The sequence below is a fragment of the Pipistrellus kuhlii genome, unplaced genomic scaffold, assembly GCF_014108245.1.
Source record: "Pipistrellus kuhlii isolate mPipKuh1 unplaced genomic scaffold, mPipKuh1.p scaffold_m20_p_16, whole genome shotgun sequence".
In the NCBI taxonomy this organism is placed as follows: domain Eukaryota; kingdom Metazoa; phylum Chordata; class Mammalia; order Chiroptera; family Vespertilionidae; genus Pipistrellus; species Pipistrellus kuhlii.
In genome coordinates, this window is record NW_023425471.1 from 33,285,049 (window position 1) to 33,306,480 (window position 21,432).

Here is a 21,432-nt window from a genome sequence, read left to right on the forward strand (position 1 = left end):
GAATAAAGAAATATCGACCTTAAATTACATACTAGAACCTTGGACATAATTAACATTTAGAGCCTTTTATCTGAGACCATCAGATTATATATTCTTCTCCAGTGCACATGGAACATTCTCAAGGATTGACCATATGTTGGGTCACAAAACTATCAACAAATTCAAGAGGATTGAAATTATACCAAGCATATTCTCTAACCACAATGCCTTGAAAGTAGAAATCAACTGCAAAAAGAAACCCACAAATACATGGAGCTTCAACTACCTACTACTAAAAAAAGCCTGGGTCAAAGAAGAAATTTAAGATGTGATAAAAATATATAGAGACAAATGAGAATAAAAATACAATATATCAAAATTTCTGGGATGCAGCAAAAGCAGTAATAGAGGAAAGTTTATATCATTACAAGCCTAGCTCAAGAAACAAGAGAAATTCCAAATTTAACATCACCTAGAGAAAGAAAAACAAAAGCAACTCAAAGTCTGCAGAAGAAAGGAAATAAGAAAAATTAGAGTAGAATTGAGTAAAATAGAGAACAAAAAGACTATATTAAAAAATCAATAAAGCAAAGAGCTGGTTCTTTGAAAAGATTAATAAAATTGACATATCCCTGAGTAGACTAAAGAAATATGGGAAAAGATCAATGTAAACAAAATCAGAAATGAGAGAAGTCACCACATATAAACAAAGGACCATACTAGAATAATATGAAAGACTATATGCTACCACCTTCAATTACCTAGAAGAGATGAACAATTTTCTAGAAATACATAACTTCATAGACTAAATCATAAAAAAAAAAACCAACGGAAAATCTAAATAGACTAACCAACAGTGAGGAAATTGAAACAACCATCAAAAACCTCACAAAAAATAATGTCCAGGATCAGATGGCTTCTCCAGTGAATTCTACCAAGCATTCAAAGAAGATTTAAAACCTATCTTTCTCAAACTCTTCCAAAAAATTGAAGAGGCAATACTTCTTAACACATTTTATGAGATCAATATAATCCTAATATCAAAACCTGACAAATAACACACAAAAAACCTACAGACAATATATTTGATGAATACAAATGCAAAAATCCTAAACAAAATATTTGTAAATTGAATACAACAGTAAATCCCAAAAATAATACATCATGATCAAGTGGGTTTCATTCCAGGGGCACAAGGGTCTTTCAACATACATAAAGCAATCAGTATAATATACCACATTAGCAAAAGAAATGTTAAAAATAATACGATATTATCAATAAATGCAGAATAAGCACTTGACAAGATACTACATCCATTTATGATTAAAAAACTCAACAAAATAGGAATAGAAGCAAAGTACCTCAATATAATAAAGGCCATATACTAGTATGATAAACCTTCAGCTAATATCATCCACATTGATGAAAAAAATGAAAGTTTTTCCTGTAAGATCAGAAAAAGGACAAGGCTATTCACTCTCACCACTTTTATTCAACACTAGAGGCCCAAGTGGAGTCCCTCAGGGTGGCCTGTGAGGATCTGGCCAAAATTGCAGTCCAATGCCACCTGCAGCTCCTACCTGCTGCTCCCACTCATGCACCCAATCAGTCTCTACCGGGGGAGGCTCATGCCACTGTAGTCATGAGCCCTGTGTCTAGCGCCCTCCCAAGGGGAGTGGCCTATGGGATCAGGCTGAAACAAGCTCTCCAACATCCCCCAAGGGGTTCCAAATTGTAAGAGGGCTCAGGCCAGGCAGAGGGACCCCACCAGTGCATGATAGGGGCTGAAGAGGAACTGCAGGAGAGTTCCAGGGCATATATTGCCTATTTTACTCAGTCCAGATCAGCTGGACTCCAGCAGAGAGCTAACCTACCAGTCAGAGCACCTGTCCCCTGGTGGTCAGTGCAGGTCATATTGAGTGGTTTAGTGCCTTAGCATATCATTAGCATATTACACTTTGATTGGTTGAATAGTGGACTGGTCACCAGATGACCAGACACTTAGCATATTAGACTTTTATTATATAGGATAGTACTGTAAGTCCTAATTAGAGCAGTAAAACAAGAGAAATAAATAAAAGGCATCCAAATAGGAAGGGAAGAAATCAAACTGTCACTCTTTGCCAATGACATGTTTCTGTATGTAGAAAATCCTAAATACTCCACCAAAAAAAACTATTAGAAACAATAAACAAATACAGTCAAGTTGCAGGATACAAAATCAATGTGCAAAAACCCATTACCTTTCTTTATATTAACAACAAAACTTTAGAAAAAGAAATGAAAAAATAATTCCTTTTATAATTTCAACCAGAAGAATAAAATACTTAGGAATAAGCTTAACAAAGAACATGAAAGACCTATATACTGAAAATTACAAAGCATTATTAAAAGAGATTGAAATAAACACAACAAAATGGAAAAATATTCCATGTTGATGGATTGGAAGAATAAACATAGTTTAAATGGCCATATTACCCAAAACATTTTTTAAAGAAATAGAATGAGAAATCATCAGATTTATATGGAACCAGAAAAGACCCCAAATAGTCAAGGCAGTCCTGAGAAAAAAGAACAAAGCTGGAGGTACCATGCTACAAATTATACTACAAATTATACTACAGAGCTATGAAAATCTAAACAGCATAGTGTTAGCAGAAAAACAGAAACACAGATCAATGGAACAGAATAGAGAGCCCAACTACAAAGCCACATGTACATGGACAGATAATTTTTTTTTTACCAAGGATCTAGAAACACACAAGAAGTAGTCTCTTCAATAAATGGTGCTGGGAAAACTAGAAAGCCACATGCATAAGAATGAAACTGGATTACAGTTTGTCCCATGTGCAAAAATTAATTCAAAATGGATCAAAGACCTAAAGCATAAGACCCAAAACAATCCTATATAATAAAGAGGTAATATGCAAATTGATCATCATGCCCTTACAATATGGCTGCCTACAACCAGGCCAACAGGGGGGTTAGTGAGGGACAACTAAATGACTGAACAGAATGCTGCATGGGGTGACCAAGCCAGTAGAGGGGTTAGTGAGAGATGACAAAATGACTGAACAGCAGGCTGCATTAGGTTAACAGGCTGGCAAGGGGGGGAACATGGGGATGACCAGGCCAGCAGGGGGTTTAGTTAGGAACAACCAGGCCAGCTGGTAGGGGGCAGTTGGGGGCAACCTGGCTGGCAGAAAGGGGAAAGTTAGGGGCAACTAGGCTGGCAGTGAGGGTAGTTAGGAGCAATCAGGCCAGCCTGCAGAGACAGTGATGGGTGATAAGCCTGGTGTTGGGGCAATTAGGGGTGACCAGATAGGTAGTCTGGAGACCAATTTGGAGCTAGTGATCCAGGATTGTGAGAGGAATATGTGACTGCAGGTTTATGCCCAATTATGAATTTTGCATACCAGGCCTCTAATAAATTACATAAAAGAAAACATAGGTACCAAACTTATGGACCTTGATTCAAGAGAAAATTTTATGAACTTGACCCCAAAGGCAAGGGAAGTAAAGGCAAAAATAAATGAATGGGATTATATCAAAACAAAAGCTTCTGTACAGCAAAAGAAACTGATAACAAAACAAAGAGGCAGCCATCTGATAGGAGATATTTGTAAACAGTAGTTCTGATAAAGGTTTAATTTCCAAAATATATAAAGAACTCATAAAACTCAACACTAAACAAACAACCTAATCAAAAAATGAACAGAGGACCTGAAAATATACCTCTCCCAAGAAGACATGAATAGCCAATAGATACATGAAAAGATGTCCAGCCTCACTAGCAATTACAGAAATGCAAATCAAAACTACAATAAGATACCATCTCACACCTGTTAGAGTACCTTTTAATCACAAGGGAAGTAATAAGTGTTGGAGAGGTTGGAGAGAAAAGTCTACATTCTGCTGGTGGGAATGTAGACTGGTACAACTGCTATGGAAAATAGTCTGGTAATTCCTAAAAAAATTAACAATAGAGCTACCATACAACCAAGCAATCCCTCTCCTGGGTATATAACCAAAAAACTCAGAAACATGTATTTCCACCCCTGTGTTCATTGCAGCATTATTCACAGTGGACAAGACATGGAAAAATCATTTGGGCAAAAAATAAAAAAGTATCACAAGTTAAATTTTTGGAAAACATTCCTTTATTAACTTTTGGTCTAGAATATGTTTGTATATTTTCAGAAAACAACTCCAAGATCTAGTGGAATCTGGCAACAGAGAGGAATTGATAGGACTACTCCAACCATGAAGACAGAAGAGAAGCAGTCCATAGGTGGAATTCAGCAGCTATGTATCAATGTAGGTTGCCCAGGACCAAACCAGAGAGGGTTGGACTTGCATTACCACCATTTGTCCACCATCCAGAACTGAAATATCATTGCTGACATGTACACTTAAGGAACTGTTTGATATTGAAATTGAGTCTCAAAAGAACTGTTGACCCAGATAGAAACTCACTACAGACTGATCATATGCCTTTCAGCATAACGATTATAGCTTGTCTCATATTTGATTCTCACAAGTATATTTCCAGTAGGACATGATCTCACTCATCTGGGGGAAATGGTGAACAACATAGATTGATGAACAAGAACAGACCCAGAGATGAGGAGCCATGGGTCAGAATTTTGGACCTCAAAGGGAGGGTGGGGATAAAAGGGAGAGATCAACCAAAGGACTTATGTGTATACATATGAGCCTAACCAGTAGTCAAGGACAATAGGGGGTTGGGGACATGAGTGAGGAGGGGAGGGGATTGGAATGGGGGGTTGAGGACAAATATGTGATACCTTAATCATTAAATAAATAAAAAATAACAATAAAACAAATACATGGAAGCAACCATAGAGCACTGGATAAAGAAGATGTGGTACATATACACAATGAGATACCATTCAACCATAAGAAAGGATGAAATAGCACCATTTGCAACAACTTGGTTGGACCTTGAGAATATTATGCTAAATGAAATAAGTCAGAAAAAGCTAGTAACCATATGTTATGTGAAATTTATAATTAAACATACAGATTCGATTTAAAATTTTAATACATTATAAACTATGAAAAGATTAGATATGACAAACTGTGTACATAAATAATACAGTAAGTCTTATATATTCATCAACTCATTGTAATTTTGATATTTCTTTCTAGTTTCCCTCTCTACTCTAAGCATGTTATTGTTTTAATATGATTTTATTGATTTAAGAGAGAGGTAGGGAGAGGGAGGGAGAGAGAAACACCTATGTGAGAGAGAAGCATCCATTGACTGCCTCCTGGACACCCTCTACTGGTGATTGAGCCTACAATCCAGGCATGTGTCTTGACTGAGAATTGAACCAGCAACCTTTTGGTTTCTGGTATGACACCTAACCAGCTGAGCCACCTCAGCCAGGGCACGTTGTTATTGTTTTTTGTTTTTTTTTTAATACAGTTAAAGTTATACATTATGTACACATTTGTATTATTTCCCCATCCAATATAATAAAGAGGCAATATGCAAATTGACCATCACTCCAACACACAAGATGGCCACCCCCATGTGGTCAAAGAGCGTCATCTTATATAAACACAAGATGACCCTCACATGATGGCTGGCAGAGGAGGGCAGTTGGGGACAATCAGGCCTTCAAAGAAGAACAGGCCTGCAGGGGTGGGCAGTTAGGGATGACCAAGCCGCAGAGCAGAACAGTTGGGGGGGACCAGGCCAGCGGAGGAGGGCAGTTTGGTGGTGATCAGGCCAGCAGGGGAGGGCAGTAAGGGGCAATTGGTCCAGCAGGTGAGCAGTTAGGCATTGATCAGGCTGACAGGGAGGTTAGGGGATTATCAGGAGGGCAGGCAGAAGCAGTTAGGGGCAATCAGGCAGGCAGGCAGGCGAGCTGTTGGGAGCCAGCAGCCCTGGTTGTGAGAGGGATGTCCAACTGCCAGTTAGGCCTGATCCCATTGGAATGGACATCCCTCAAAGGGTCCCAGATTGGAGAGGGTGTAGGATGGACACACACACACACACACACACACACACACACACACACATGAATTTCGTGCACCAGGCCTCTAGTTTAATACTATATTTAGCACATGTTTATAAGTCTTCAAGAACATAATTTCCAATGGTTACTCAATATTTCATTCAGTTCATGGCATAATAGATTAACAAATAATTTTTACTAAACGTTTCCAATTTTTCATTATTATAAGTTACATTCTGATGATCATCATTGTGTATAAAATATAATGTGTTTAGAATGATTTCCAAAGCATTGTATCCTAGATATGAAGTTAGTGAGTCAGGAACATCATGCTAAATAATCCTAATACTGATTTTCAAATTCATTCTGAAAATGTTTTACCAAATTCATTACAACTAAATATATATAAAGACAGATCTTTCCACATACCTTTCCTAGCACTGAGCATTTTTATTATTTTAAACCAGAGGCCCAGTGCATGAAATTTGTGCATGGAGCATGGGGTTCCCTCAGCCCATTCTGTACCCTCTCCAATCCAGAACCCCTCAGGGTATGTCCGACTGCCTTTCACAATCTGGGACAACTAAACCCTAACCCATCTGCCTGCCTGATTGCTCTTAACTGCTCCCCTGCTGGCCTGATCACCCCTAACCACCTCTGCCTCACCCCACACCCAAGACTCAAGATCCTCTCCTCTGGTCTGCCACAGGTACCCACAACCCAGGCTGGCTTCACCTGGGCAGGCGCAGCCTCAGGGGACCATGGACAGGTGGCTTTGCATCTGCCACAGCTGCAGGCACTGGTGCCTGGGACCTCGGGGCAGGCAACTTGCTCCTCTCCTGGGCTGCAGCCCCAGCTGCTGGTACCTAGGACTGTAGGGCAGGTGTTTTGTCTCTTTCCCAAGCAACAGCTCCAGCCTCTGGCACCCAGGACCATGGGATGGGCTGTTTGTCTCTCTCCTGGACAGCAGCCCCAGGTGCTGGCACCCAGGACTGTGGGGTGGGAAGCTTGTCTCTCTCCCAGGCCATAGGCTGGCTGGTCCCCATTCCTCCTAGGGAACTCATTTGTGCCTGACTGGTTTCCATTCCTCTCTCGTGAGCTTATTTGTGCCTGACTGGTCCCATTCTTCTCTCCCTGGTATTGAGTGTCTGAGCCTTTACATTGTGACAGTATGAGGGGGTGATGACCATTTGCATATTAGCTCTTTATTATATAGGATAATTCCTAATTTCCTAAGAGATTAATCATATTCCATTGTTTAACATACATACTTTGACTCATGAGCTCACACATTTTTTATAGATTTGTTGAGAGACTCCTTATCTATTATTGTCATGTTCAATTTTTTTTCTGAAAGTCCCCAGGAGACATCTCATATATGCTCATGTTTACTAGTTGCTTTTCCTCTTTTGTGACTAAGAAGTGGACTTAAGAAATATCTAGAGTTGTTGAATTTATTCATGCTGATTTGCTCTGAAGCAGGCAGGCTTTATAAAGCAGAATGGTTTAATTTTTCTAACCAAAAGCATTGAAACTAAATGTGCACTTGAAAACCACTTGGGAAATTTGAGCTGAAAATTTCAGTGGTGAAAAACCGTCCAGGTAAGAAAGAGGCCCTTTGGAATAGTTTCATCTTTATGATTGCTTCCACAAAAGGAATCTGGGGAATGCATGTGTCTGAATGACTACAAAGGGAAGCTGAGAAAGAAAAAAAAGGAGTGAATAATTTAATTACAATTTAACTGTTACCTATGGTAAATCGGTGGTGTAGATAAAGCCTAAACTTCATATTTTAGCTAAATTATTTCACAGATCTCAGGGTTCTGTTGATATACATTATTGTCGTTATGTTATTAAAATCCATCATCTCTTATGTTTATAGCTTCCACAATCACTGTCATTTGCTGTTTAGTTTAGACACTCTTTCTGTCTGAGTCACCTAGGTGTCAGTGATAAGTACTAGAGAAAGAGACAGAAACATCAGGGTGAGGGACTGTTAAGACTCTTAATTGACTATTTGGCATGTTTTCTAGAGATGTGACAAGTAATAATTAAGACTGCTTAATTGGTTTCTGAATATTGGAATGAGGAACAGTAACAAAACTGAATGGCGCTAATGAAAAACTGAATTACTATAATCAAAACAGTTTTATCTCCAGGTAAGACTCCTGCATACAATAAGTGTATTGCCTTTCTTTTTGCATAAGAGAACTAAGAGTTGAATTGCCACAGTGATCAAAACCAAAGATCCAACCTAATTCTTACAATTAAAGGTGTTCTTTAATGCTAGGAAAGATACTTAAGAGTTTAAAGGTGAAATTTTTCATGTAAAAGAGGTTGTATTGTGAGGCAAACAAAGTATCAGGTATATTCCTGTGGATATTTAGTATTAGATGTAAGGGGTTAACACCCAATATATGAGGTGAAACAATAAAAATAGTAAAAGTATACATATCTGAAAAGCACACTATTGTATTTCATTCATCCTTTCTGAAATTCTGAACAGGTTCCATTAGATAAAGACTATCCCTCCCACAAATTTACTCTTAAATCTAACACTAACTCTAACTGGTTTTGCTCAGTGGATAGAGCATTAGCCTGCGGACTCAAGGGTCCCAGGTTTGGTTTCAGTCAAGGGCATGTACCTTGGTTGTGGACACATACCTAGTAGGGAGTGTGCAGGAGGCAGCTGATCGATGTTTCTCTCTCATCGATGTTTCTAACTCTCTATCCCTCTCCCTTCCTCTCTGTAAAAAAATCAATAAAGTATATATATTTTTAAAATCTAACATTATAACATAAGCACTTTGAGATGTTAAATTAGACTTGTCTGGCTGGGTCTATGATTTATTTATTTTTTTAATCTCTAGACTCTATTACTTATATAAAATGTTTAGCAGATACCTCTATAGTGGAAATGTAAACAACTATCAGAATGAATCAGCATTCCAAGAGATTTCCCAATATCCTTTCTTTGTTTTTTGTTGCTATTTTTTTTAAAATATTTTTTCTTTTGCCTAATTGTGAATATGTGTGTGGGTGCAGTTTCCCTCTTCCAGGCCAAACAGCTGGGGCTTCCCTCATTATTAAGAGCCAGCAACAGCCAAACCCAAGTTTCTAAGGTTGCAAAATGGATGGAATTCTCAGGGGTGTTTTGTCCCAGAGCATGTGGAATTTGAAAGCCAAAGCAGATGGAGTCCCGGAGAATGACAGCTTGATGATGATTTCAATGATTAAATAGAAATCAAACAAGGTACCTTTGAGGGATGAAGTGAACTGGGAAGCTGTCAAAGTGTCACAGAGGAGAGGAAAGGGGAGTTTCAGAAAGTTTCTGTGAACCGTAGGCAAAGCCAAAATGCTGGAAGAGCCCTGAAGCCCAAGGACAATAGATGTGTGTATGCCCTGATTAGTAATGGCAGGAGATGCAGATGGTTGGTTAACCCATTAGATAGTCAGCATGGGGAGCCACCAGGGAATATGTGGCAGCTTCATTGTAGCCAGACCCAAACAGGTGGCAGACAGCTTGAGTTGGGCTCTTTGTGTTGGTTGCTGGCCTTATTTAAAATACCAGTAGTTAAATTCCTACATGGCTGTAGCTTCACTTTTTTGTTTTTCTTTTGGACAAGCATCGGTGAATAGCAGGGTGATGTCAGGAAGTTCTGCTTTGATATTTTTATCTTCCCTGTTTCCTGAGACATGTTTCCTCACAGCCATGAACATTCTCCAAAACATGCAATCGAAAATGTTTGGCGGTGACCCAGTTAAGCTCTCCCTTTAGGTACACTAACTGCTCAATCTTAAACTCATCCAAGTCACCCCTATACTAAGTGGCACAGTAGCCTGGCTCTGTTAAGGTGTGAAACTCGAAGGCAGCCATGTCAAATTCAGATGTAATGGCAGGTGAATTCTGTAGGTGAATACACCTGTTGTGATGTACTTGAAATACATAAAAAGGCTTTAGGGAATATTACCCATTAAAGGCAGACACCAGAACGGCTGATTCATAAGATAAATATATAACCTATGCACTGTTTCAGGCATTCTGTGATTTGTGGTTAATCCAATTTTTGTGGCTTGCTCAACTTTGCATTTCAGTGAAATCATTTTGAATGCTGTAAATAAAACAGAAGTTTGTTTTTGTTGTACAAATGCAATGAACCAGATCTCTAATTTGAACATGCCTCTTATATCAGGTGCTCTAACTGGTTCAGAAAACAGTGGTATAACCTTTACTCTCCTTATAATAGAAGAAAAGACAACATGAGTTAGAAAAAGATGCCTTAAGTAATAGCTGACCGGGCTCAATTTCAGACCAGAAACTCTTTGGGACTATTTTAAAATGGTTGTTCTTATATATAAAGAAGCAACATGGAAGACAAGGAGGAAAGGCTGGACCAGGCTTCCACTCAGTTACTGCCTGTGGGTAAAGTAGGCTTCATTCATAGGGCTTCCTCACACAAAATAATCGGGGCATATGCTGGGTTAAACAAAGCTGAACTACTCTTTGTCATGAGTAGTTTCAGAGTTTTTCTGTGTGTGTGTGTGTGTGTGTGTGTGTGTGTGTGTGTGTGTGTGTTTCTTTTTCAACTACAGGTGACATTCAATATTATTTTATATTAGATTCAGGTGTACAGCATAGGGTTACACAACTATATAGTTTACAAAGTGGTCCTCCCGATATTTCCAGTACCCACTTGGTTTCATACATAGTTATTATAACATTATTGACTGCATTCCCTATGCTGTACTTTACATCCCAGGGACTACCAACTTTGCTTAAGTACATTCTAAAATTTATAAAATGCATATAGGCAATGTCAGCTAAACTTATTCAATTTCACTGAATCCCCTTGTGCTTATTGTTACAGAATATCTCATGAGTTAGGAAGCTGAGACTGAAATGGTCTTTCGAAACTGTGATGCTGAACCATTTCCTTTGCTATATCAAAACAAACTACTGGAGTCGCTGTTGAAAGCCAGTTTAATATCCAAATCTTGTGAACATGAGAGGACCAGGATAACTTTCCAACTCATTTCCTGTGTGGTGCAGATTCCTTGCTCTAAATGACATCAATAAATTTTGGGTGAAAATATGATTTTGTGGTCATTGAGTTTAGGCAAAGCCTGATTAAACAAAAGTAAGCATTTTTTAAGGTACCTCTTAGAATGTTTTTTTTTCCTTTCTTTTTTTAAGCAGACACTTATTGGGCTGGCTACTTAGATCACAAAAAGTTCCCCTCTTCCGGGAACTGCTCCTATTACTCAGAAATATGTCATCTGCAGTCACATATATTGTGGTTCCCAGACCATAGATGATTGGTCAAGGAATAAAATATTTGAATCTCAAGAACCCATTAAGAATAATTATCATCATAACATTTTAAAATATATATAGAAAGAGAGAGAGATAGAAACATTAATGATGAGAGAGAATCACTGATCAGCTGCTTCCTGCACAACCCCTAATCCCCTACTAGGGATCTAGCTGAAACCCAGGCATGTGACCTTGGCTGCAGTCAAACCCGTGACCCTTTAGTCTGCAGGCCGACGTTCTAACCACTGAGCCCAACTGGCTAGGGCATCCTCATAGCATTTTAAGCTGAGAGATACAGAAGCTGGCCATCACTGGTGACTGTGTCACTTAAGTGTTCCTTGAGAAGTGATTTTGAAGTCTGACTCAACTTCACACTCATGGAAGTTATGCAAAAATGCTGACTATTGTGCCCTCCCCAAGATTTCTAAATCAGAATGTTTTACACCTGATTTACAGAAAAAATGTTTCATAATGAGAGCTAAACAATACTGAAGACTCACCATGCACTCTAAGCCAACTGCTGGAGTTCTTAACAAGATCTCTAAGGGGGTTTTATGCATCATGTCTGCACTGGTGTAAAGGTGCCCATTTGGGAAGTTCTGGCAACTCATGCTGCGGGCATGTTCAGTAGTTAATCTTACTGAAGTTCAGTAATACAACTGTTCTTTTGATTTCTGTATATTATCAGAGTATCCTTCCAATAAATTCACTTTTAGGTTTATACCAGCTCAAATTGATTTTGGTTGCTTGTAACTAAAAGAACCTTAACTAATACAATTGTGTAAATTTCCTAGAAGGAGATTATAGCATGCAGTGCTTCACCAACTTACTTGACTGCTGAATGCTTTGTCTCAAGGAGCTTGCAACTCACATGCTTTTGAGTATCATTAATTCAAGGCAGTAATCTTCAACCTTTTTCATCCCCATAATTACTAAAATTCTGCTGCACACCACACAATATGTATTTTGCCAATTTGACAAAAATGAATAATTTTTATTCATTCACACCAGACAGCTATTGTGTTGGCTATTGTCATTTTTTTAATTTGACAATTAAGGGAACAAAGATCAGTGCCCCTTTCTAAATAGTCAGGTATTGTATGTTCTAAAAAATTCTATCAGCACACCAGTATGCCTGCCTCTGCATACTGGTTGAAAAACGCTGGTTTAAGGTAATTCATTTAACAGTGTTATGAATTTGCTATAGGCTACACAGTGAATGTTTGGTTTCTTGGGGTTACATTAATTGCTTTATTATATGGTCTTTAGAATGAAGGACACACAGAGATGATATACACAATTGGATGAAATTAAATAAAACCTTAATACTCAATTTCAGGATCTCTTTGGGAAACCGGAAGTCAGGGCTCTCCCTCAGTGATGCAGTGCTATTTGCACATGGTAAGTTTTTTCCACTCACCTACGGGGGGTCGAGGGGTAGGGGTGTTCGTATAGAAGACATCACATTCTGCAGTGTACCCAGACAGATTAGGCCATGGCTGCTCATTATATGTCCGTACTTAAAGAAAAAAAAAGTGTTATTAAAGAAACAGACAAAAAGTAATAAATTTTCCATTCTAAATATTATACCTAAAAGTTTATGGAAATGCAAAAAAAAATAGCAGGATAAATATTAATAGCTAAATAGCAGCAGATTCAGCTGAAATTCAAATTCTGCCATTTATTAGTTCTGTCCACTTAAAGGCCTCTACTTCTCTAAGCCTCTTTTCTGCCTTACATAAGGAAATAGTAATTCCTCCTATATTTTTCAGGTTAGAACTAAATGAAATTATAGTAATTATAATATTAGTTACCATTTTTTAATATATTTATACATGCCAAGTACTATGCTATGCCTTTTTAATTTATTACCTTATTTAATTTTCTAAACAATTCTGTGAGGTGATTACTACTCATTTTTCTATTTTGTAGATAAGGAAACTTAAACTCAGAAACATTAAGAGCATTGCCTACGGATGCTCAGTAAATAGAATAGTCAGGATACAAACCTAAATAGTTGGACTTCAATGCCTACATATTGTAAACACTCGGGATTTAACTGTTGCCTCCAGGAAGTACTGCCTTTCCCTGTGACTAATCAGTAGCAGAGAAACATGTTGTTATGACAATATATTTAAATTGTGAAGGAAAAATATTAAAAATCTCTATGGATGACACTCAAGAATTTTGGCTTTTATTCTTGGTCAAGTTAGGAATCTTTGAAAGATAATTTCAGTGGAGGGGAGAGAGCATTGCACTATTGAAAAAATCACAGTAAAACAAGGAAAATTGACTGGAGCACCTGCATTGTAGAGAGAAAGCTGAAGGAGTGATAGAATTTGGGTGGGATTAGTAAGAAAATAAATGTCATTTGAGGTAAGGGTTTTAACTGGAGTAGAAATGTGGGTTGGTAGAAAAAGACTAGTAATGGGCTACCCCAAGCAGGGATAATGTTCCATTGGAATAGCAAAGATGAGCAAATTAGTTTGTTCAGTGTTTCCCAAACTTTTGACATATGTGTACCCCTTCTATAATTTTCGTAATGCTGAGTACCCCTCATACTCATGAGAACGTAGAATTAGTCGCAGCTAAGCACGGTGCAGTGCATATCCCCACCAAACTCTGGTGCAACGCGTACCCCCACCAAACTCTTCCCGTACCCTTGGGGGTACGCGTACCACACTTTGGGAAACACTGGTTAGATGAAGGACATGATTTATATCCAAAAGTGCAGGAAAAATATAGTTAGATTGAGAAATGGCCCCAGGATAAAGTGCCCTCCCCACCTTCTCATATAGAAACTAACATTTATTGGATGGCAACTCTGTGTGAAGCACTAACTTAATCATTTTACTTGTACTAAATCATCTAATGTTCATATAAACCCTATGAAGTTGGCAAAATTCTGAGATCTATTTTACTGTTCAGGAAAATGAAAAACATGAAAAGTGGAAGAGTCAACATTCAAAACCAGGAAATTAAGCTTCAGACTCGAGATCTTTACCAGTATGCTATACCACTTTGTAGCTTTGGTTGGCTTTATTAGGTTGCTCCATTTCTCATAAAACTAAAGTAGTTTCTTATTACTTTTACTAGAGACCCAGTGCGTGAGATTCAGGCACTGGAGTGGGGGACGGGGTGGAGGGGGGGGGGGGTTCCTCAGCCTGGCCTGTACCCTCTTGCAGTCTGGAACCTTTAGGGGATGTCCAACTGCCGATTTAGGTCCGCTATGCTCACCAGCCATGAGCACAGCTTGTGGCTGAGCAGCGCTCCCACTGTGGGAGGGCACTGACCACCAGGGGGCAGCTCCTGCATTGAGTGTCTGCCCCCTGGTGGTCAGTGAATGTCATAGTGACTAGTCCTTCTGCTGTTCTGTCGATCGCATATTACCTATTTATTATATAGGTTTAGCAAATTTACATTCCTCTACCTGGACCTTTAGAGTTCTCTATCAACAAATGACACACTCAGGAGGGGCAGGAGCTCTGTTTTCAGAGTTGAGACCTGCACGCTTTTTGAGGCATCGGCAACGGACACAATGCTGTCATGGCTGACCAAGGCCAGTCGACTCCCGCTGGCGGAGAAGCTGACGCCATGCACCCAGCCACCAGTACCACTGCCACCAAACTCGGACATCAGCTGACCAAAAGGCATCTTGCTACCCCAGGGTGTACTGGCTAACTTTTCATCCACTTCTTTAATGTATGCAGAAAACACTCTGCATTTGAAATCACATGATCCTGCTGCCAGCAAAACATTGTTGGGATGCCAATCCAAGGTGAGGACCATGGAGCGAATTGGCTTTTTAATGTGCTTGCTTACCCACCAGTCATTTTCAGACTCAAAATAACAAACATAAATGAGTCTTGCTCCACTTCCCACAGCAAACTTGTTCTCTAGTGAGGACCACTTGACAAAAGTGGCCGCACGGTTAATTCTCAGGATCACCAGGGTTGGCTTCCAGACACTGTCTTTCTGACTCCAGACATAGGCCTTGCGGTCTGCCCCCCAAGTGACGATGCGGTCGCTCTTGGGAGCCCAGTCGATACTTGTGATGTGTCCATTGTGCTCCTTGAGTTCATGAGCTTTCACCCACTGGCTCCCGTTCTTTTTATAGATGTGGACTTCATGATTATTGGGGCTAAGGGCAATCTGGGTACGATCCCTGTTCCAGGCATGACAGGTAATTGGCTCTAGTAAAAACTGATGCAGGAGCATTATTCTTAGTGGTTTCAAAGGATAGAAAGCTGGGCTCGGGGCAGTCCAGATCGGCTTGGAGTGGAGGATTCGCGGACTCTGGTTAGTCGACGCGAACAGGCTCCAGCGGTGCTGGCTCCCATTCTTTTTTTAAATATGTTTTTTATTTATTTATTTAAGAGAGAAAAGGACAGGGAGAGATAGAAATATCAATGATGAGAGAAAACCATTAATCAGCTGCCTCCTGCACATCCCCTGCTAGGGATCAAACCCACAAACCTTGACCTCCTGGTTCATAAGTTGATCCTCAACCAGACAGGCATACCATTCTTGACTACACTTTGCAGATATTGTGTTTTTTTAATTTAATTTAATTTTTTTTTTTTTACAAATTGGAAGTTTATCACAGCCCTGCATCACATAAACCTATTGGCATCATTTTTACAATATCATTTGCTTGCTTCATTTCTCTGTGTCACATTTTGGTAATTGTATCAATATTTCATATTTTTCATTATTATTATAATTATTTATTATAAAGATTTGTGATAAACAATCTTTGATGTTGCTATTGTAATTGTTTTGGGGCACCATGAACTGTGCTCATATAAGACTATTAATTTAATGAATAAATGTGTGTATTCTGACTGATCCACTGACAAGCCATTACCCATCTCTCCTCTTCTTCTGGGGCCTCCCTATCCCCTGAGATACAACAATATTGAAACTAGGCCAATTATCAACCCTATAGTGGCTTCTAAGTGTTTGAGTAAAAGGAAGAGTCCCTTGTCTACTACTGGTGAAGATGCTATGAAGGTTGTTGAAATGACAACACAGTTTTTTTGGCTAATGCATAAACTTAGTTGATAAAGCAGCATAAAGGTTTGAAATGATTGACTTCAATTTTGAAATAAGTTCTACTGTGTGTAAAATGCTATCAAACAGCATTGCATGCTACAGAGAAATTGTTAGTGAAATAAAGAGTCAACCCATGTGTTAAGTCTGATCAAATAATTGATTTGACACCCCCTCCCCTGGGTACTGACCTTTAGGCCACTTCACAATGGACACTCAACTTGCTTAGACCACATTCCACCTTCTAAGACCATTATCTCTTCCGTCAGGAGTTTCCCAGAATCTGGACCTGCACAGAGAATTATCCTCTCACAAAAAGCCCACCTAGAGTCCTTTAAAAACCTCTGACTCCTCATCTTTAGGAGCTGGTGCCATTTTGGAACTCAGCCCATCTGGGTAATTCTTCGCCCTTTTTTTTGCCTCATGCGTTCCTCCTTCGGCTACCCTAACAACCATGTGGCAAACTTCATTGTCTTATTTTAAGAAATTGACACAGCACCTCCAACGTCCAGCAACTGCCACTTTGATCAGTTAGCAGCCATCAACATCGAGGCAAGACCCTCCACCGGCAAAAAGAATACCACTTGCTGAAGGCTCAGATGATGGTAAGCACTTTTAGCAACATTTTAAAATTAAGGTCTGTCCTGGCCAGTGTTGCTCAGTTGGTTGGGTGTCATCCATGTACAAGGAGTTCTGCTGTTTATTCCTGGTCAAGGGCACATGCCCAGATTGTGGCTCAATCCCTGGCAGGGGGTATGCAGGAGGCACCTGATCCATGTTTCTTTCTCATTGATGTTTCTCTCTCTTTCCCTCTCCCTTTCTCTATCTCTAAAAACCAATAAGCTATTCTTTAAAAAAAATTAAGGTTTGTATATTTTTTTAGATAAGCTGTTATTTCACCCCTAATAGACTACAGTATAGTCTAAACATAACTTTTATATGCAGTGGGAAAAAATTTATGTGGTTTGCTTTATTGCCATTAAAGTTGTCTGAAACTAAACCTGCAATAGGTATGCCTGTAATGGTGTTGTTAAGCTTGAGCTTCATTTTCTTACTTGTGAAAATCAGAGTATTGGTTCAAAAAACAACAGACTTCTTTTTAAAACAAGTGTAGATGAATAATGCTTTTTGAAAACAAAGTTTTGATTATACAAAGCCCCGCAGAGATTATTTCATAATTACTGAAAAGTGGCAAGTATCCCACATAATACCCTTTCCTTCTGAATATGGAAATACACTTGCATAAGTGCAGATATTTGGAGACTAAACAGTAGAGACTATCCCCCTTTGTGCTTAGTGGAATGGTGCCAGTTGGTACTCACTAATTCAGCCAAGGTTCTCTCTGCTAATGGCAAAGCCTGCCTGTCCCTGTAGCTACACAAATACTGGATTATTCATTTTCCTTTTGGCAAATGCCAGAGTGGAAATGCCCACGATACTTGTTGTTTATCATGAATAACTGTTGGGGGAGATACCTTGGTATATGAAAAACTGAACAAGCCAAGATAACAAGAATACATTTGAATGCTGTGGAATTCTTTGTGTGTGTGCACACATGTGCATGTAACTGTGTATGTGAATGTGTATCAGAGTCTTCATGTGGATTTTGTTTTCTCTGAATACTCTGTGTTTCTATGGCATCTTTCTTTTGTGGGGTTCCAAGCTGAGATTAAAAGAACTAACATGAGTGACCCAGTGTTTACTCAGTGTCCAGATAGTACCTGGCTTTTTTTTGAGTTACATAATAAAGAATACTCGTGGTTTTTGTCCTATAAAATCATGTCCTTAAATAGGTATAAAGCCCTAGCTAACTTGGCTCAGTGGTTAGAGCATCAGCCTGCAGACTGAAGCGTCTCAGGTTTGATTCTGGCCAAGGGCACATGCCTGGTTATGGGCTCAATCCCCAGTGGGGGTTGTGCAGGAGGCAGCCAATCAATAATCCTCTCACATCATTGATGTTTCTATCTCTCCTTCTCTGAAATCAATAAAGAAATATATATATTAAAAATAGGTATACAAACATCTATCTGGACGAGGTAGTTGTGAATAAAATGAATATGGAAACTAAATACACAAGGTAACAGAGATGTTGAGATTTATTTGAAATGACAGAAGAGATGTTAAAACAGATTAAAACACAAACAAGTCTTTGTTTTCAACTAGCTGAGTTTATTAAAGCAAGGTATTATTGAGGAAAAGTGTAATGGATTTAGAAATTAAGTTAGGATCCAAAGACCTGAGTTCTAGTTTCAGTGCTACAATTAAGTGGCTGTTTGACATAAACAATGAGATTTCTCTCCCTGCCCTCACAAAAAAACAAAAACAAAAACAAAAACAAAAACAAAAAAAAAACAACAAAAAAAAACCAAACAAACAAAAAAAAAGAGTATCTATTGAATATTTGTGAAAATGCAGTTCAAGCTTTATTAGTAATACTAGAGGCCTGGTGCCTAAAATTTGTACCTGGGGGAGGAGAGGGTCTCTCAGCCCAGCCTGCCCCCTCTCATAGACTGGGAGCCCTCAGGGAAGGCACCAGCCAAATTCCCCCTCTGCTGCTGCCACTGCTGGCTGCTCCAGCCACCAAGTTATTTTCATCAACATGGACTCCAGTCCCTTCACCATTAAAAAAGGACAACTTTCTTTAGGCATTTTCAAGATGTGTCTTTCATAGGATATGAACTTTCTTTCTTCTTCCTTTCTTTCTTCCTTCCTTCCTTTTTTTCTTTTTTCTTTTCTTTCTTTCTTTCTTTCTTTCTTTCTTTCTTTCTTTCTTTCTTTCTTTCTTCCTTCCTTCCTTCCTTCCTTCCTTCCTTCCTTCCTTCCTTCCTTCCTTCCTTCCTTTCTTTCTTTTTTCTTTCTTTCTTTCCTTCCTTCCTTCCTTCACCTGAGGATGTTTCCATTGATTTTTAGAGAGCTTAAAAGAGAGAGGGAAAGACAGAGAAAAATATCAATGTGAGAGGGACAATTGATTGCCTCCTGCATGAGTCCTGACCTGGGCCCCCGCCAGGGAGAAGCCTGCAACCTAGGTACATGCCCTTGATCAGAATCAAATCTGGACCCTGTGGTGACCCTGAGGTCAGCAGGCCGAGGCTCTATCCACTTAGCCAAACTGGATAGGGCAAGATATGACATTTATTAGCCCCTCCAGTGGCAGAACTTATTTTTTCCCCCAGGAGTGAAGTGGAAGAACCCTAGGTCACCTTCTTGGATTCTTATTACCCAAGTTACCAAGAACATTGCAAATGGCGGTGAACAGGGAGCTTATCCAATGAGTGATCAGAAAAGGTGTTTTCTCTGCAGCTCATGTGCAAAGGACTCCTGCATTGTGTGTGCTGGGCTGGGGGCATGCTCCGAGCTATGCAGTGGCTGCCAGGGGCATACCCACAACCTGGCAGCCTCACATTTTATCTGCAGCCCTCTCTCCCTCCATGGCCAGAGCACAGGATGCTTATGGCACCACCATATTTCTTTCAGAGTGATGGTTAATTTACATATCATCCTTTTATTAGATTAGATATATTTTTAAGAAAACACTTTATTATAGTGTGATTGACATACAGAAAGCTGTATATATTTAATGCGTACAACTTGAAGTGATTGGAGATAAGTATACCCATAAAATTATAACCACATCAATTCCATAACATATTTATTACTTCCAAAAACTTACCTTTCTTCCCTCCCTCCCTTCCTACCAACTTTCTGCCCTTTTTATTTATTTTTTTTTTGTGTGATAAGAACACTTACTTAACAGAGTTCCCAAGGCACAGCAGCCACATGACTAAGGGTGGAGAGGGGGGCACAGGACCCCAATTGAGGGTCCCTAAATCAGAAGGCCAGTTCCCATACCCTCATCCCCAGCAGCATGGCATCCTGTGCTGAGTCCTCAGTCATGGGCCCTGAGCCTGCCTCCCTACCACCTCCTGAGGTTCCACAGATTAAGGACTTCAAAGTGCTATATGGGGTGGGAGATACAGAAGACGAGGAACAAGAGGGGAGGAACCTGAGTGAGGTGCCCTCACTAGAGGACATGGGACAGCCCCCATGGGAAGAGACAAAACAGCTAGGAGCCCTGGCCCAGGGATTCTTGGCTGCCACAGAGCCTGCCCAAGGCTTCTTCAGCCTGGGCAAGGGCTGGGCATCAGGGGAAGGGGCTGTTGAGGAATAAGACTCTGGTCCCAGGCCTACTTAGCTCAGGTCACCCAGCCAAGAGCCAGGTGGTTACAGTATAACTGCAGATGTCACTGGTGTGGGAATAGCCAGAACTAGTGCTCCTATTGGGCGACTGTGATGTCAACGAGGCCTGGATATTAGAGTCCCCCTTATGGATGTGGGGAAGCTGGCTATGGTCCCTGCTGATCCCAAGTACCACTATAGTCCCCAGGATAGCAGTGGCCCATACACCACCACCCCCATGAGACCCTGAGCCTGGAGATGACCCTGAAGGCAGCTGGGACAGGCTTGGGCCTGAAGATGCTCACGGGGCAGGAGAATGTGGCACAGCCAAAGCAGAGTGCATGCCATGTGTGGAGCTTTGGAAGCTGGTGAAAAAGCACACAGCCCAGAGAAGCCCAGAGACCACCCTGGACTGTCAAATGCTGGGCAACCCCAGTTGGCTTCTATGAAGTGTCCCAGCAAGGGGGTTGGTCCAGCCCATGGAAGTGGTTGTTTGGAGCAACTGCTATTGCCCTATGGTCATCATTGCTAGGAACTGTCAGGGGCCACTACCCCTCACAAGTACTGTGGACCCCACCTCATGCTCCCCATGTCTACTATATCCCTGTTCACTACCCCTTCTGGCCTAGCCCCCTCCTCTGGGGCAGGGACAGTGAGGTTTAAGGGTCATTTGTCCCAGTGATCAGGAGGAACTGAAACCCTATAGAAGGAAAATGAAACAGAGACCTGGTTCCACGTCCAGCTGGAAAGGAATGGACCCTTATTCTTCCAGATCCAATTCCTACCCATTCACTCCCCCCCTTGGTTAGGTCTCAACAGAGGCCTAACTCAATTTCTCCTTCCCAAGGCCTCAGGCAACTATTCCCCCATCCAGTTCCTGTCCAATTGCCAGCCCCTCCTGCCTAGCCTGCTGCCCTCTGTCCA

General features: G+C 40.2%; 1 protein-coding gene and 1 pseudogene across 1 annotated transcript; one reads left to right on the plus strand and one right to left on the minus strand.

Moving 5' to 3' along the window:
* Positions 1-14,718: 14,718 nt before the first annotated feature.
* Positions 14,719-15,610, minus strand: LOC118720257 (actin-related protein 2/3 complex subunit 1A-like). The gene has a single exon (XM_036440133.2). The coding sequence runs from the start codon at positions 15,496-15,498 to the stop codon at positions 14,719-14,721; it is 780 nt and encodes a 259-aa protein (XP_036296026.1). The 5' UTR covers positions 15,499-15,610.
* Positions 15,611-20,123: 4,513 nt separating this feature from the next.
* Positions 20,124-20,880, plus strand: LOC118720258 (annotated as a pseudogene).
* The last annotated feature ends 552 nt before the right edge of the window (positions 20,881-21,432 follow it).

What these genes read in the sequence shown, in the direction of transcription:
- LOC118720257 (XM_036440133.2), bottom strand. Translation starts at nt 15,498, where the DNA reads ATGCTCCTGCATCAGTTTTTACTAGAGCCAATTACCTGTCATGCCTGG.